This window comes from Pteropus vampyrus, unplaced genomic scaffold, assembly GCF_000151845.1.
Source record: "Pteropus vampyrus isolate Shadow unplaced genomic scaffold, Pvam_2.0 Scaffold302, whole genome shotgun sequence".
In the NCBI taxonomy this organism is placed as follows: domain Eukaryota; kingdom Metazoa; phylum Chordata; class Mammalia; order Chiroptera; family Pteropodidae; genus Pteropus; species Pteropus vampyrus.
Window position 1 is genome coordinate 3,861,896 of NW_011889083.1, and position 18,548 is coordinate 3,880,443.

General features: G+C 39.6%; 1 protein-coding gene across 6 annotated transcripts in view; it reads right to left on the reverse strand.

Annotated features, from left to right (window-relative positions):
* GLI3 (GLI family zinc finger 3) overlaps positions 1-18,548 on the reverse strand; it is a 282,259-nt gene that overhangs the window by 49,452 nt on the left and 214,259 nt on the right. For 5 of the 6 annotated variants that reach the window (XM_023521285.1, XM_023521287.1, XM_023521288.1 and 2 more), the window contains 3 exons: positions 15,832-16,045; positions 14,928-15,044; positions 13,397-13,537 (listed from right to left, as the gene is read on the reverse strand). In XM_023521285.1, the coding sequence (XP_023377053.1) occupies positions 13,397-13,537; positions 14,928-15,044; positions 15,832-16,045 (472 nt within the window). The remainder of the gene's footprint in view (positions 1-13,396; positions 13,538-14,927; positions 15,045-15,831; positions 16,046-18,548) is intronic. The other variant, XM_023521286.1, reaches the window with a different exon arrangement.

The window sequence follows — 18,548 nt, forward strand, 5'->3', positions numbered from 1 at the left end:
ACACAACCATCACTTTCTGTCTTGGCTAAAGTTGCTTATTAAATGTTTTGCTGAAGTCCCAACACATATTTACAGTATTTTCCTGATGAACCAGTCTAACGATATTTCAAAGAAAATACTGGCCTGGGCTAGCATGACAGTTTTCTTGGTGAGCCCTGAGGGTCATGGTGATTACTATTTTGTCTTATATTAGGACAACAAACTTTTAAAATTTAAAATATAGTTTTCTGTAGAACTGATTTGACATTCTCCACCTACTAATTTACAGAATTAATTTTCTTGCTCCTTTTCAAAGTGCAGAATGACATTCACCACCTTCAATTTCCCAGCACCTCACAGATTTTTTATGATTGCTCACAAATTTCTGATACTGCTTCATGGTTACATTTGTAAATGTAACAGTCCTCAGACCTCTGGAATAGGAGAAGCCTGTCTGCTAGAGAGATATTGTCACTCAACTGGCCTCTGATCCCCTTTGCCAATGGTGATCTTCATCCCCGTTTCAGCTGACAAGCACTCTTATTCTCTTGCTGCTGTCTCTGTTCTGGACACGAAGCTGCGGAGGACAGGCCTCCTCTGAGTCACTGCTGCACCCTCAGGTCCATGCATTCAAATAACACAAAACAGAAGAGCAAACTAGAAAGTGAACTGTTTTTCTTTCACTGCCATGTGTCACCTCTAAACCAGGAAACATGCTTCTTTCCCGGCTCCCACAAGCAGCTCTTCTGTGGTCATCAGCATGTTCACCAGGCAGTACGCTGGATGGGGATCAGAAGAGTCTATGTCACACCTCTCTCTTATCTCCACGTGTGTGCTTTCTTTCCATTTTCTGTATGTATGATTTTAGATCTAGCTTTATTAAAGGATTCCACTAGGACCCGTATTTTTCATACTCTGTGTTTTTTTTTTTTTAGTAAATGTGATTGCTGAATCAGAATGACTCTCCTTAGTGACCCCCAGCTCTCTTGCAGTGGCTTCTCCTGCAGTCTCATGCTCTTTAACCAGGCCCATCAGGAAGCTTCTTGTCTGGTCCGAGCTGTGCCTCTGCACCTGGTACTGTCCCTATGTAAGGCACCAAAGGGTTATCCCACTGGCCACTTTCACCCTAGAGAAGTCTCATTTTTGCCTCTCTCTATTTGAAGGGCTACGGCTTAAAGTAAAACTAGAAAATAACAATATGGATGAGGGATAGGAGCAGGGACTCAGAGCTCAGAGTTTCAAGTTCCAAGTTCTGCCTTTTCCCAGTATTCCTGCCATAAGTTTAATATATTCTTTACTACATATCCCCTAAAGCAAAAGACAGGTGTTCTGGATGAGTACATGAGTTTTAGCTGGAATCCTAGAGGGCATCTGACTCTCATCTCTGTTTTGAAGAAGGGGTCTGAAGTTTGTGATGAAGAGTAACATTTACTTTCAACAGTATCCAAAAAGAAAAAACAAAACAAACAAACAATAAGCCCTCAAACCCCCAAATAATCTGATTTAAAAATAGGGAAAAAATCTGAATAGACCTTTTTTTCAAAGCAGACATACAACAGGCCAACAGGTACATAAAAAGGTGCTCAACATCATTAAACATCAGAGAAGTGCAAGTCAAAACCACAGTGAGATATCCTCTCACATCTGTTGGGATGGCTATTATCAAAATGACAAGAGATAATAAATATTGGCTGGAATATGGAGAAAAGGGAGGCCTTGTGTACTGTTGGTGGGAATGTAAATTGGTACAGCCATTATGGAAAACAGTATGGAGATTCCCCTAAAAATTAAAAATAGAACCACTGTATGTTCCAGTTATCCCACTTCTGGGTATATATCTGAAGGAAATGAAATCAGTATATCAAAGAGATATCTGTTATCCCATGTTCATTGCAGCATAGCCAAGATATGGAAACTACCTAAGAGTCAACAGATATATGGATAAAGAAAATGTGGGATAGATAAATAAATAGAATATTATTCAGCCATAAAAAGAAAAGAAATCCTGCCATTTGTGACAACATGGATGAACCCGGAGGACATTATGCTAAGTGAGATAAGTCAGACAGAGAAAGACAAATATTGTATAGTATCACTTAAACATGTGACCTTAAAAAAAAAAGAAGAAGAAGAAGAAGAAGAAAGTGTCAAACTCACAGAATAAGAATAGAGTGGTGACTGCCGGGGGCTGGGGGCAGAGGAAACAGGGTAATGTTAGTCAAAGGGTATAAACTTTGGGTTATAAGTTGAATAAGCTCTGAGGATCTGTGGACGGCATACTGACTATAGTTAATAATACTGTATTATATGCCTGAAATTTGCTAGGAGAGTAGATCTTAATTGTTCTCACTACACACACCAAAAAAGGTAAGGTGACGGCTGTGTTAATTATCTTGATGTTGTTATTTCACAATGTGTAATCAAATGATCATATTGTATACTCTGAATACATATCATTTTATTCATCAATTATATATCAATAAAGCTGGAAAAAATAAATAAATTTTATGTTATGTGCATTTTACCACATTTTTTGAAAAAGAAAAGTTAAAAAAAAAAAAAAAGAAAAAAGAAATCCTGCTGTAGTCCAGTGAATGAACTGGCCAGGCCCCTGACCAGAACTGTCCTTGTATCCTTCGGCTCCCCTCTGGCCAGTCTGCACTGCTCATGCTCATGCTTTCAGGCCTCCAAGCAGAAAGGATAAACCTAATGAGCTCGAATGTCAGCGCAATATAAATTACAGCCGTGGAAAAAAAAGAAACAACTTGATGCATGGCTGAGGATCTAAAAGAGGAATGTCCACCATTGTTTGTGATTATGGATCACATCACAATCTAATAGCAATTTTTATTTAATCAATAATTTCCATGCTGAACAGACAGCCCTGTTACAAAGAATCGACAAGCAGTTACTGATAGCGACAAGCCTTGTTATTAATCTTTTCTCCACTAGCTTATCAGCCAAACTTGTGGAAAAGGCACCACCAAGATGGATTTTAGAAGCCACCTTTCTCCTTCCCCCATCCCTCTTTCCTTTCTCCCTCTCTCAGAACATATCATATAATGTAGACTCTACATTTATTTGAGTAACCTGGGGCTTGAGTGGCATAAAAAGGCAGTTCACATTAAGCAATTTCACAAATCAGTAGGACCTAGACCATCGCTCAGGGTTAGCCATTATAGGCTAATAAATCATACTTTCTCTTTGAGTTGTCAATCTCCAAAAAGCTTTGTACAAACATTGGCATCTCTTATTCCGTGAAGGCTTTTCATCTTGAAATAAGATGCTCTATACTGATAACAAGAATAATCCCCTCTTGATCAAGAAAAAAAAAATCTGCATTTTAGCAATTAAAGCTGCTGCCAGAAGCCAAACGCCTCAGCACTGAGGATGCAGTGAAGTTTATCTCTGCTAAACACAAGCAGAACACAGCACTGTGCTTCATTTGCAGTTTGACTGCTTTATCTCGTGATGGGAAATGCGCCACCTCTTAATGAGAGAAAAGTACCAGAACTTTCACTTCTTCCAGGAAAGCTTCCAGAAAGACCTGCTACCTGCTTTTCATGAACCAGCCTTTTCACCTACCCTAGAGAGAGCTCTCAGCTACTTGAGACACATCAGTGTGCTGAGGCACAGAGACAGCATCCAAAGAAACATGATATCTGTGCAGGTGGCGTGAAGGGAGCATAGGAGACAAGACCTGGCCAGGTATGGAAACAGACCACCACCCACCAACGGCATCCCATAGCACACAGCTGTGTAGTTTTGTTTTCTTGATTAGAAAGACATTTTCAGAACCCGAGATTATGTATTTATAACTAGAAAATAAGGCACACCAAAAAACAAAACAATAAAGAAAGAAAAATAATAATCACACAAGAAAACCGTCTCTAACTGGGCCCTAAAAACTTGACTAGCACTGGAGCAGGCATCTTCCAAAAGTCATTAAAGGTCATTCTCCCAACAAGGCTGATGACTCTACTTTTAAAAGACACTAGAATCTTAGAACCTTGGGCCATGTACAGAAGAGACAGGGGTCCCACAGGCAAAACCAAATCCCAATGCTCAGTCTGCCCCCCAGAACCTTCTGACTACTCTCTGAACATCTACAACTATCCACATTAGCTGTGAAAACTGTAATTGTGAAACATCTCAGAACTTTCCTCTCAGGTATTTAAAAATAATTGCTACTGTAGAATCTCACTTCTGGTTCTGTCCCATCCTACCCCTCCTCTCTTCAAAACACAACACTTATACCTTCTAGGGTTTTGCAAAGCTCAGCCCCCATCTTTCTAAAGCTCATGCTGGCTCAAGCCATTCCTCTCATCAGAAACATTTGATTCTCCTTACTCCATCTGGAATATAACTCGGACTCCTAGTCTATCACACCTAACCCAGGAAACAGTGCTACTCTGCTCTTCAATCTTAATTCCCACTACCCTCTGTCTTCTAAAACACTTTGGTTCATAACTGCATTATTTACCACTCTTCAATCAAATTCTTAGAATGAAACATTTCGTAATTATAGCTCTAAGCAAAAGAAATGTCAGAAATGCCAGCCTTTTATTATATTAGCCACTATCATAGATAAAATTCTCCTATACTTTCTGTATCCATTAACTTCTTCCTGCTGCCTTTTCTCCCTTGGGAGCCCCAACTCCTCCCTGCAGTAGTCATTTCCTATTTAAATCCACCTGTTCTTTAAAGACAATGTTCAAATACAACCTCCATGAGACCCTTCTCTCATTCCTTCTTCTGTACCTTCACATTACCTGTTTTCCCACTGCTCTGCCTGTACATCTTTAGTCCTCATAAAAGCCTGCCCTGTATATTCCCCTTACTCAAAGGGACAGACGCAAAAGACCTATATGTCAGGTCTTGCTCTCCCCACCAGCCCCAAACCCAAGTCCATAGGTCTGACATGCATGAGGCTTTTTCCAACACTATGCCTGAAATTTGCGTAGTGGCCACCAGGTGATGATGATATGTTGTAGCAAGTACTATCAACAGCCTACACAGGTTGAGAGGGTACAACCAAATCAATGACATACTTATATACTCTCTTCTTATTTTGATGAAAAGTCTCCTTAATCTCTAAATTCTTGAACTAATTATGTTGATTATTACTACTTCTAGAGTTCATTCTTCCTCATATTTGAATAATGCTGTAGCACTTACAAAAGCACTTTCATGATATGATCTCATTCTATCCTCGCAAATATAAAACAAAGTGAAAAACTTAAGTTGTAGGTGACTTTACTAATAGAAACAATTTGGGGCAGATATAAGAATAAAAGCTAAATCTTCAACACACCATCCAATGTGCTCTCCACACCCTGCTCACTGATTAATGCTAGTTTACTGGAAATTCGGAGGGGTGGGGTAGGGGTAGTTCAAGTTTAAGGCCTTGGCCTATACATAGTTTTTTGAGGATATGCCATTTACAGTTCTCTTCTCATGTCAACATTAACTGCTCTAGAAATGAATATATATATATATATATATTGCAGTATTTAGCTAATCTCAGAAAAGCCTAAATGTCCCTGAATCTTCAAGAATTCCTTGCATAGAAAATTGCTTTCTGTTCCTGGAGCTCTGTTTTATGTCAAAGCAGAAGTCTGATATCCAATCCTGCTGGCCATGATATCAGAAGCTGAAGACTAAATGACTTCCCTTGGTCTAAGGAAAAAAAAAACAAACTACGGTGATGGAATTTTTCCACCAAGACCAAGGGACTAGTTGGTAAAGGCCTTGCTGAGAACTACTAAGTGACTAACCTTAGCAAATGTGGTTTTAAAATTAAGCTCTGCTAATTTACACACCCACAGAAGCATGTACATACAACATGCACCACATAAACATATGTACATATGTACATATGCATGCATGCACATAAGCACGCCACATACATATATATCGAATAGCCTTTTGCTCAAAAGTATTTAATGAGGTCATCTTCTCTTTTTAATCTGAGCATTCTAAGCAAAAGAAAATTTATCTTTAATCACATACTTTTTTTCATTATTTTTTCCTACACTACAAGAGGAAGAATATGGGGCAAAACTAGGGACATTTTGACCCCCAGGGGCATTTGACAATGTCTGGAGACATTCTTGGTTGTCATGATGGAGGAGGGCACTCCTGGCATCTAGTAGGCAGAGGTCAGCAATGCTGCTAATGGTCCTACAATGATTTCTCTGCCCTAGTGTGCCTTGCTTTTAGAGTGACCACCAATGAGAACTTTCAGAAGGGTGCAGGATTAGGCTCTGATTCTCATCATAGCACAAGCGAGTGCCAGGAGGGATTTGGAGAGTAAGGAATGGACCCAGGAACTTCTCTAGTCTTTTTGTCTTAGGGCTGCCAGGGGCCTAGTCTCAGCATCTTTATGCAATTAATTTCATGGTGACATGTCAACCCAAACACTGACCAAATATCAATCTAAGCCTCGCTTTTATAGACAACATGCATGGACCTGGCAGCTGGTAAAAAAAAAAAAAAAAATCTTTACACTTTTTTGTCCTCTTACAAGGACAATTACTAACATTTTATTGAGTATGATTTTTTGGCTAATCCCCCCAACCTTTTTCTGAAGTAAATACTATTATCATCCTTATTTCATAGAGAGGGAATGTGACGTGTCTAGGGTAGAGGTTAGGCCTTGAACTCAGGTCTGTCAGCTTTGAAACGCCATGTACTCCTATTGTTGCAGAATAGTGGTAAGCCAAAGTATTCTTTCACATCAGGTGCTACTTCTTCTTATAAAACAATCACTGTCACTGTTACCATCACCATCATTATCATCATCATCACTCCTAAAAAGTTGACCCCCATGCTTTGCTTGGCCTTAACCATATTCCTCACCTGTTTCCCAGAAGCTTCTTAGATACCACTCATGTACTTCTCCCTCTCTGAGCCCCTAGAATCTCAACTACACAATGCGGCTTCATTATGTCCTTCCTCCTATTGTTCACTATGCTTGCATGCTTCCTTGTCTCCCTTCCCAATGAGAATGACCAGTCCCAGAGGGTCCGTTCTAAGTTCTGCGGGCAATGTGCCCAACATCAAGCTGGGGCAGTGGGATGCCATGCAGGCCACTCTCAGGCCTGCTTCTGATGAGGACTTGTTGAGAGAATGGCTGATCTGCTAATGTCAACTCGTACTTTTCCTGAGAACCAAAGGGACATACTGTGCCAGCAAGATCTGCTATAGACGACTATATTTCAACGAGGTGTGAAGCCCCGTTCAAAGTGACCATCATCCCCTCTTGTATAAAGTGGGTCCATATTGAATATCCCAGGGAACTAATTACTGGCAGAATCCAAAATCCCACCTAAAGTATTATTCAGAACCAATCAATGAGCTCTTGATAGGAAAATCCTCCTCCAATGAGAGAAACAGTTACTTGAATGAAGATTTTGATGAAATATTTCAGGGGGTACATAAAATGAAACATTTCAGGGGATATAAAATGGCTGAGTAAATTTAAGAAAGTAACTAAGATATTACTCTGTGCCAGTTATATCTTACTCAAAATACTGATTTGTTATTCTTCATTCAATGGTTAAGGCATACTAGTAAAGGGGCCATTTTAATAATTCAAAAAATTACTCAAGTAATCAATACACCACTTCATAGAAAAATTAACTACAATTATTCTGGAGGGCACTTAATTTATAGGGTTGGAATAGACCCTGGGAAAGAGATAGCAAGTACCTGCCTCCTCTGAGACCCCACCTGGGGGCAGTCATCCATAACTGGCTGCATATCCTTACCCCCCACCTCCATGGCTGAAATGAGAGGAGAGCTCAGCACAGCACCCTAAGTGATGACCAGCCAATAAGCTGGCACTTAAGTGAGATGAAACCTGTTTGCTATTCCTATCCCAAGGACTATCCAATTCAAATGCTTCACTTGCTTTTACTAAAACGGAGATCAAGGAGTCAAAACGTCTTAGCCAAGTCCTACAAATACAGACTGGGAAAAAAAATGTGGTCTCGACTTTAGTCAAGTGCATGTCCCAGTTCAGCAACAATAAATATAAAATAAGCCTTAGAGCTGACATGAAGAAGCCACAAAACTCAACAGTGCCACTCCCCTCCTCTCCCTCACTCAACCCTACAAAACACAAATACATAAAACAAAAAGACAGAGTTACCCACTTTAGACCCTCTGTTTCTTGTTAGACTTACTGCTTGTGATCTCTGTTTGGCCTTGGACATTGGGGACAACATTTATTTTCATGGCTCTTTCACAGTATGATAAGTGAGAAAATAACATTCTAAAGGGTCAAATGATTCCAGGGAGGTTATCTGGAGGGTCAGAGCAGAGATGGGGCTGCCACTCAGAATTCCCCTGGCCCTTGAAGGCTTTCGCTAGTGGACCACACAGCCCTCCATGCCCTTCACTCTGTCTAATCTCCTGAATGTCTTTATGGGAACAATTTCTGCAGGTGCAATTTAGTCAATAACTTTAAAAAGAACGTGCCCCTTGAGGCACAACTGTCAAAGGGTGGCTTTGAAGTTGGTGGTTCTTTGTCTACATTTTGCATAAAATATTTCCAAGTAATTAAAGTAACTAAATTAACTAGCAACTCCATGTAGGGAAAATAAGATCACAATCTCCACTCATTTGTTTTACATTTCATGTACAGACAAAACTAATTTCGGCCTCATATCTAAGACCCCTATCACATCTTAAACTCAATATTCTCTTAGGTAAGGATGCACAATGCAACTTTAGCAAAGAGATCAAAATTAGATGGAAAACATTTAAAATGTAAATTTAGGATCGCGGTACTAATATGAAAATAATGTTTTCACCACATCCTAACTCTTCCCCAAATTTCTATGGATGCATCAATTCTTCACAGATTAGATGTGCTTTTTTATATCTAAATCTGTCAGTTTTCAAATGACAGTAAAGGTGATTATAACTGTATTTTTCCGATAAAGGAAACTTTGGTATGCTTCTAGAGATCAAAAATTGCAGCACAGGAAAGCATTTAAAATCAAGTAGGTGGTTAATCACTCTATAAAAAGGTGGATTTTGACAACACGTTTAAAGATACACATGGAGGAAGGAGTACAGAGACTGAAATGCCACCCAGTTGAAGCTGGGACCGATATACACACAACTCACATTCTCTGCTGTGCGGCATCGATGGCAGGAGACAACAGCCCCGCAGTGCAACTTTCAAGGCCCTGACTGTGAGGTTATTCTACTGGGGATGGGGTGAGGAATAAAACTGTTAAAAAATAATTTAACCTTTTAACGACCTTTGGAAAGGATATTACATGTGTTGTTTCTTAAACTAAAAGAGAGGGTAAGGCATTATAGTGATGCAGTGAACAGGTGGCCATTAGGTATGGTGATTACACTATTTTTCTTCTTTCAGATCTCAACAGTGATGTTTTCAAGTATTGCTATCACTAGCCACTCAGCAGTGGTGACCCACACTGAGGTACACATTCTCTACATTTATTCCTTTTCCTCTTTTTAAAAAGCCTCTCAAAACACTTGTAGCATACATAGTGTCATTCAGAAACAAAGTGTGCAGATTTCCGAGACCTGACTTCAGATGCTCAGTCATCCAAAAGCCAAAAATGGAACTGACTTCTAAGACAGAACTAACACAACAAAGAAATGGGAAGGACTGGAAAGCTCTCACATCTGTATGAGAAGCCAGTCCAGAAGACAATGAGTTTTTTGCATAATAACAAAAGCTCAACCAAACCAAACAAAACAAAGCAAAAACAGAAGCAATACTTTGAGAACTGATATTCTACAAATTTAAAGTTAAGATGTCTTATGTAAGATATAATGTACAACAGCAAAAAGAGTCTAATTAACTTAATATTGAAAGGAAAATGTGAACTTTTCAACTGATTTCGAGATGTTAGAATATGTGCTTTCGGATGTCAAGGTAAGAGAAAGTGCTTGCATCTTGACAAATCAATAATAAATTCAGTTTTAATCGAAGGTACTTTAATTAACTTTTGTACTATATATCCTTCTTACTCTCTTGTTCCCTTCTATTTTAACTGACCTGAAGAAAGGGACAAAGTACAACAAAAACCTGGTTAACAAAAATATGTATCAATCTTCTTAGCTTCTGGGCATAGATGAAAATTTATGACAGATTTAATACCAGCTTGAGAATAACTAAGCCCAATTATAATTATCTTGATGGGAAGGAAAACTAATTAAACACTCAGTGATAAAGACCCCACAGCAAATATAGAATAAACACAATCGGAGAAGGACAGGGGCTTGAAATAAAGGAGAAGAGAAGGGAGAGGCAATACTCAGCCCATCTGTTCGGACAGTAATGGGACGAGGTAATCTTTTCAATAGAACATGGAGTTCATTACACTGGAAATGAGACTACCTGGCAGGCAAAGTCAGTGGAGTCTCTAATTCTCCTCTTCAACTTTGTGATTTGCTAACGTGAAACACATGTCTCTCTTTTGCACCAAGTTCAAATGACTCTGGAATTCCAACCGTGCAGCTCAGTGACTAAACCAGAACAAGGGGAGAACTTGTCAGGATTTAAGAGCTTTCAGCAAAGCCCTTCAATTGCAGCCAGCACCCTATTCCACAGAAGGATATCAATTATAGATAGTGACTTGCTTTAGCAGGCAGTCGGGACTGCCAGACACTAGATAGACAACCATGAAGAATCATGAATCTTTCCATTAACTGTAAGAGGAGGAAAAAGAATGGATCATAGCTATAAATAAGGCGCAGCATCAGAATGGCTTAACACCTTGCCCCTTGGGTGTATGTAGCATGAAAATTCAACTAATTCACAAAATGTCCTCTCTCCAAGGAAAGTCATAGGAATAGAAGCAGTTAATGCTCCCCTCTATCCCTAAAAAGGTGGTTTTTGCAGCTGGTATTATTTCCATCTGCCAAAGTAATTAGGTGGACTTGAAGTAGCTATTGGTTCATTCAACAAAAAATAAAGCGCCTATTCTATACCAGGTCACTGCTAATGCTACCAGATACACTCGTGAGTATGAAGGTACTTAAATGTCATGCAAAGTAAAATCAGTTTAAATGCACAAAAATGGAATTTCCACACTTTGGATAACGAGTAAAAAGGTAGCAAATAAGTGATATAAACTACTCTATTTATGTAGTTGTAAGTTATGATTTTTAATTCACTTAAATAAGTTTACTTATTCATATAATTTTCTCAGACTAAAACTAATATCATAAAGACAATATATTAAATTTCCTTCTAATCCTGGCATTTTTTCTAGCTGATTTAGAATAAAAAAAAATTCCACTGTATGTCTTCATTCATATTTTTACAATAAAACAGACAACATGGTGGTCAGTTGATAGCTTAAGCACCATTACCTTAAATTACTCAGATTTCTCTATTAAAACAACACTGCTACCTAAAACCTTTCTCCACTGAGATTAAATACAAATACCCGCAACATCCACTGTTTTTAAAAAGCCTTCACATTAAGTGGCCAGCAAAAAGGTTTATTATCACAACCCAAAAAATGTTACCTCCAACCTCGCCCCTAATGAGGAGCACAATTCCCTTTAAATGTAGGCTTAGAACAAGCTCTTATTTCTTCCTCATTTGATAATGGCTGAACCATAATCACAGCATTTTTTGAAAACTACAATGACTTACCCACAGAAAAGGCATCAGGAGACTACATCATCTCTCAGAAGGACATTTTAACAAGCAAGCAGCACTGCCAATATCTCAGTTATGATGGCAGTTTTTATACAAACGATTCTCCTCATTTATGTTGTGCACTCATTATATCACTCGGTATTCTTGGCACACTCTATGCTTTGGGAATGTTTCTCTACATTAAAAGAAAAATTCAAAACTTCTTTTTCCCCTTTAATAAGACAATGTCTGTGGTTTCCATTAAAACGACCAGAATGAAGGGCCATTAAGTCAGGCTTGGCTTAAAAAATAACACTTGCATCAAATTAAAGAGAAAAAAATAAAATAAGTTCATAGAAAAATCTAGAAATACACCTTAATTAAAAACATCTGATACTCTAGTTTTTTGCTGTGCTGATAAATCTATAATTCTTCCTTTACCATTATAGAGATATGATTAAAAGTGAAATAGGGGGGAACCCTGCTGATGTCATGTTAAATCCTCAAAACATTCTATACACAACAGAGCTCAAGACAGACAAACCATATATTTAACACTATAATGTAACTGCAATGTGTGGAACACATCACACAGAATGGGCCAAGTTGCAAGACACACTTCAAAAGCTCATAGAGCCTATGAAACATGGGGGATGTGTGAGGAATTTTATAATTTTAGTGTTTTAAAAAATAATCTTAGTGTTTAAATGGAGGAAGGTTATCAACAAATATGGATCATCTCAAATTAAAAAGTTACTATAAAAGAGAATGGAGTGTGTGTATGGGGAGGGATAGTCACAATAAAAGCTGGTCTGTCAGATTTTCCATTTTAAAAGCTCATGAAACTGCCACACTTAGCAAACCATCCATAATGTCTTAATGGGAGCCTGTCCTTCTGCACCGGAGTGTGTGAACTACATCTTTTTATTCTTGATTATCTAAATGCCCTTCCATTTCAGCAGCTCCTGGTCCCATTTGCCAGGGAGACTCTATTGGCCTGAGAGAAAGTGCCGAATAAAACAAACACTGGCGAAGGACGTATGGCTAATCAGGTGTGTGTGCATGGGGTGGGGGCACACTAAGCATTATTTGAAATGATACACAAGGGAGGGAGGGAAAAGAAGCTAGTATGGCAGGAGAAGGTGTGGTTCTCAATCTGACTGCACTGCAGTTTTCAAAAATAGACATCATTAAACACATTTTACAATACATATCACTTTTTCCATGAAACTATTAGCCCTGCAATGGTTGGCCTCAAGTCAAGAAGCTGTGCCAACGGCTCGCCCCAAGCATCTAACTATCTCACACGGAGTACTAATTGCTGCATAAAACAGTGGGAGATTCCTGAGGCAATGAGGGTTTGGGAGAGGAAGGTAAAGTGGAAAAAAGGAATCTCCCAACTCTACAATCTTTTCTGTTTTACTGGGTCTTGGAAAGGAAACTCAAACTTGGTTAAAGGTTAATAATAATTCATGTCCAGCTCACTATTACTCAATAACCATCAAAGTCACTAACTCAAATAGTGTTCTCTGGCTTACAGGATCAGAGTCATTACATTCTCTATTGAAGACTTTATTGAATTTTACACTAAGCTTTAGCTGATTGAACAGGTCAAGCACCGTGGCTCAGAGTTCTCTTTATTCTCAGAAAGTCATAAAGGCCTCTCCAGTTTGCAATGCTGCTAGCTAAGAAACTTGACTCAGCGCAGGGTCAGGGAAGATGATCCCACAGAAAGGTCGCATAGTTGTAAAGCCCAGTTCCCAAGTCCCCTTCACTTACATGTACCAGCTGCTCCTGGGTGTCAAACTCCCTGGTGCAGCCTTCCCAGTGGCAATTTGTCTCATAGATGACTTCAGGCTCTTGCTTGCTTTCATCTTTGTCCCCTTCCTCTTTCACCAGGGTGGTTCCTTCTGGCTGTTCCTGAAAGGCAGGAGGATAAGGCAAAATGGGAATAAGAGTAGAAAAACCTGATTTAGGTTTCTTTTCCTCCTGATGTAAGTTTTCAGTGAAAATAAAATAGAGCCCAGGTCTGTCAACCGGGTTTTATGAATAGAAGAAGTCGAACATATGGAATCATTTGTTTTTTTTCAGATTTACCAATACCTCTTCAGAGATTGTTAACTTGTGATTAAAGACAACAGTCCAAATCATTGTTATTGTTATTGTTGAGGCCAAATTTTGCTGTCCTTTAATACCAAGCTGGAAAAAATCTGTCATCCCATAAGAGAAGCAATTAAACTAGGTCAAGTTGTCTTTATCCAAAAGACTGGTCTTTCTCTTTCAGATAGATTCTTTTCAGTATATTAATTTGTTCATTCTCATATTTTAGAATCCAGGGAAATGGTTACTAGCAATTCTAACTGGAGGCTGTGAGAGGCACTCAGTAGATTTTATAGTGTTCAACCTCTGATCTCCAAGGGTACATTCTCTGCACAAGAACCACAGCATCTAACGCTTGGAGGGTATAGTATGTCCTGGTCTTCTTAGGACATTTTAAGCAATTAAAACACAAAGCATTTCTAGAATTCTGGAGACAATTATATGTGTGGATTCCAGTTCTAATCTGGGGCTAGATGACAAAAACTGTATACAACTGTATATAACTGCTGGCTAGCAGAATGCAAGAGGAAGGATGGATTTCAGAACCCATAACATCCATTCATTCCATTCTCAGTTTGGGCTAAAGCAGTATAAGGTTTTGGGCAGAAACAACCTAGCCATAGCAAAGTCCAGATTCTATGGATGTCCAGATTCTTGTTCAGCCTCTATCTCAGGATTAATATTCATTGACCTCTTTCCTGTATCAGGCACAGGGACCCTAGGAGCTGGTATTATGGTAATATACACATCTTTAAACTGAGGCTCAGAGGATCTAAGTGACTCAAGCAGAGACCAGATTGGAATTTCTAAACTATCCTTTCAAGGCTTTGGGTGAAGGCCCGGAATCTAAGTAGCCTTAGGGTAGGTTGGTTGTGCCTTGATCCCTCCCCGTCCTCCAGGCTCTCCTGGAAACTGGGAAGTGGCAAAATAAGTACAAATAAGAACATGATCAGTATAGGGAACATCACTAGCTCTGCCCAGCTCAGGCTTAGGGCCAGGAGGTTATAATTTCAGGCCCAAGACTGGGGCTAAGGACTGAAGCCTGGTCACATTGGTGGTCAGTAACAAATTAATCCACCTACTTACCCTATGAAGCAGTTTATAACCCATATAGCTTCCTGCATGTTTTGTTTGCTTCTGAGCCAGAGAAACAAATTAAGTCAGACTTTGTAACTGGTCTTTTGTCAAGTGCAGAACTTGAGTGCCTCACCTGCTGACCCCGTGGCCCAGGGCTGGGGAGGTCCTCGTCAGGTTTGATCTTGGACCGCTTGTTGTGCATCAGGTCGCCAGTGCTGCTCACTGCAGACTCACTCGTGGGCTTGTTCTGCTGATCACAATTGCAGGGACAAGGACAAAATTAGGTTTTGATCAATGAGCAGGATCATTACTAAAACATGCAATTCAAAACAAGCAGGCTTGTTTGACACTAACTAGAGTAATGACTGATAACATTCCAATTCCATGGTAGCAGAGTTCATAACGTGTTCGAAGCCAGAAAATACATTCATGAGGCAGCTCCTCGGTTTTACCTCACGAGTATAATCTCCCTGTGGCTTTTAAAAGCAAGAAGGATAGTGCTGAGGGACTGGGCTTTAATGAGTACCAACAATGAATTCAAAAGAACAAAGTTCTGAGATGGGCAGAAAACCAACATGAACTGTTGGTGAAGTTCTTTAATTAGAGCGTCCAGATTCTTCTCTGAGCGTTATCAGTGTGGAGGTAAGAACAGAGGGCATAGCAGTTTTATTCGTACTCTGATGTTATCACATGATTCTAAGCGCCAGCAGACAGTGACCAAATGAGAGCAACACATTCATGAATGTATTTCTATTGAATGAGGGGATATACAGCACTGAGTCAGAGTGAAGCTTATCAAGCAGCCCACTGTTCCACCAAGGATAAATGACTCTAATGGAAGAAGCTGTTATTTCATGAGGAGCGCATACACAGCATATTCATCAAAAATGAAGATGACAGCCCTGGGTTAGGAAGACAGGCAACAATATGGAAGTCCTGAGAATGCCAAGTCACAGTGCTTATTAAGAGCGGCAGGCTGGAATGGCTCTCCTCTATAATTACCAGGACCAACCAGCTCATCGAGCTGTCTTTCTCACCTGTGAGGATTCGGAAGGGCCAGAGCTGACCTGGACGGGGTTCAGAACCGTAGGGATCCCAGGAATAGGCCTCTGTGTTGGAAAAGTTGGGGCAGGATGGATGAGTGGAGGGCTATGTCCAAAGGCCGAGCCTAAGCTCTGTTGTCGGCTTAAGATTTGTTGATGCATATGGAGAGACATGGGTGCAGAAGGGTAGGTGAAACTCAAGGCAGGGCTGCATGGGGGAAATAAAGAGCAGGAGACCATCACTGACATGGAACGCAGAAACTACTGCAGCAACCCATGTTTGCACCTTTATGCCTCGTTTTATCACCCCAAATCACATCAAGTCTGTCTGTTTAAATTAGAAAATAAAAACAATTATTGACAAACATCTTCAGAAGTTCAAGAGAAAGATGACAAAATACGCACGTGTGTGCAAACAAACACAGACCTGAAATAAGATTCAGCAAAATGAAACAAAAGGCATCGGCTCAATAACAGCTATTTATTGCAATAACAAACTTTAGATAAAAAAGAGAACAGGTGACTACATGCTTTATAGTACTTTCATTGGCTCTCAGTTCCATATGTTCCTGTGCATGGAGCGATTCCTTTAATCTCAGCTCACACTGTGCACTTTCATATGTCTCCAGATCTTATTACAAGAGGAAAGAAAATCAATTGGTTAAATGTGCTCTGAACACCGTACTTGTCATATCACTCATTTGTTTGTAAAGATGGAAAGCTTGGTTCATCCAGAATGCCACCTAAAGAATTTCCATCAGTGCCGTCTGGTTACAGAATCTGATGGATTAACCTCTCCTGGGTGAAATCTGTGATCAATGGGCTTTGATGGAGGAATATTCCAATGGGAGGCCAGAACTCCCTCTTCCAGCTAAACAGCATTAAATGCCTATTAAAGTCCATAATACATGCTAATGCCTGTCACTACTTCATTACGTCCCAGGATTTCCCAGGCTACATACAGTAAGTTCTGAGGAAGCTGCTCTATTACCTAAAGATTTCTTGACTAGTAGGCAGTGCCAAATCATCCTTTGTGCCAGCATGGTTTATCCTCTTAAAAGAATGAAGTGCTCGAGGAATTTGCCAATGGCTTAAAAATGCATGCAAAACTATAAGCATATTCATGAATATTTCTTTCTTAAAAAATAATCAGTGAACACACACACACACACACACACACACACACACACACACACACACTTCCCCCATCTTGCTATGTAAAACACTGAATCAGGGTTTCTTGTTATAGCAAAGGTAGCATTCATGCAAATTTCCAGTTTGGTGGGTTAATTACTATTGCTGTTAAGCGCATTAACTGAGAATGTAATAATTACAATAACAAAATTCGAATCATTTCAACAACTAAGTAATAATTCCAAAGATATACTGTTCATTAATGTGACTCCACATTTTGCCTATTTGACTACAATCCATAAAAGGCAGCTTCAATGGGATTACATTACTATTATTCCTACAGCGAACCTTACATTACAATAGCTTGCCCATTTAAGACTGAATATCATTAAGAATACCCTAGGAGAATTTCGCCAGGCTTGGAGGAACTCTCCTTTCATTCTGTATTGTATTTCTTTAATAAAGGAAAGCAGGAACATGGTGAAAACAGTCATTGTTCACAGTAAGTTAGGGAGAAATCAGTAATAATAATCCGTTTCTGCAGTGTTACGGTCTCTGCCAGTGTTTCCGAAAGCAACCATGAATGATTACAGCAAAACTTAGCAAAGGTAGCTGTGTGGATGATTGATAGGGCATTAATCAAAAGATGCATATCTGCCTCAGAATTTGTTCACAAGCTTTCTTCTAATAGCTGATTTCATGTTCACTGAGCTCTATGCCAGTTTGTTCAATTTATTTTTCAGTGTACAAGCCATTCATCAAAAAAGCACAATGATTTACACCCCCCTTCCCTTTGGTGAATGGATATTACTAAGTTTAACTACCTTATTCTATTTATTAAAAAAAATAGATCTGACTACACATACATTTACAATGTGGCATAGACTTTGCAGGAACCTCCATACACCTTTCCAGAGTTTCCTGAGCCTGCACAATCAGGTGCTCGTAGTGGGCCCCTATGGTCACTTACATTCTAATTCTAGAAGGCAGAGTTGGAGACTCAAAAAGTGAGGACCTAATTAAGAATCAAGACCATTGAAGAACACAATTCACAAGGAAGAAAAGGCCCTTAGTTTCATATGTAAGCAATTTACAAACGTTAGTAGCCAAACAAGGTAGGTACACTTTTACTTTTAAAAAGATGTAGGAGAGAAGACAAAAGCCAGGGCTGCAGTCCTGTTCTCAGGTGCATTCTGCCTTCCTCCAGCAGACACAAGAAGGAATTACAAAAGCTTACAACGTATTTCGGTAACATCCCCTTTTGGGCTGCTTTTTTGCTGGTAAAACCAGGTGACAGGAATAAATATTCTCCAAAATCCATGTCAACTACTAGATTCCAAGGGATGGAGGACATACAGAATGGACAAATGGTTTTCAGCTGTCACTGCTGATTCATAAGGCAACAGCAACAGAAACTCTCTCCTCTACGTGCAAAGAGCTGGCGAGAGTGAGGCACATACAAGGGCCTGGGCTCAACCCAGAAGGGCTGGTGGTGCTGTTGGCTCCTTGAGGTGCTGCAGGAAGGAAGGAAGGATGCTTGCTAGAGATTACAAAGCCGATTTAGAATTTGATGACAA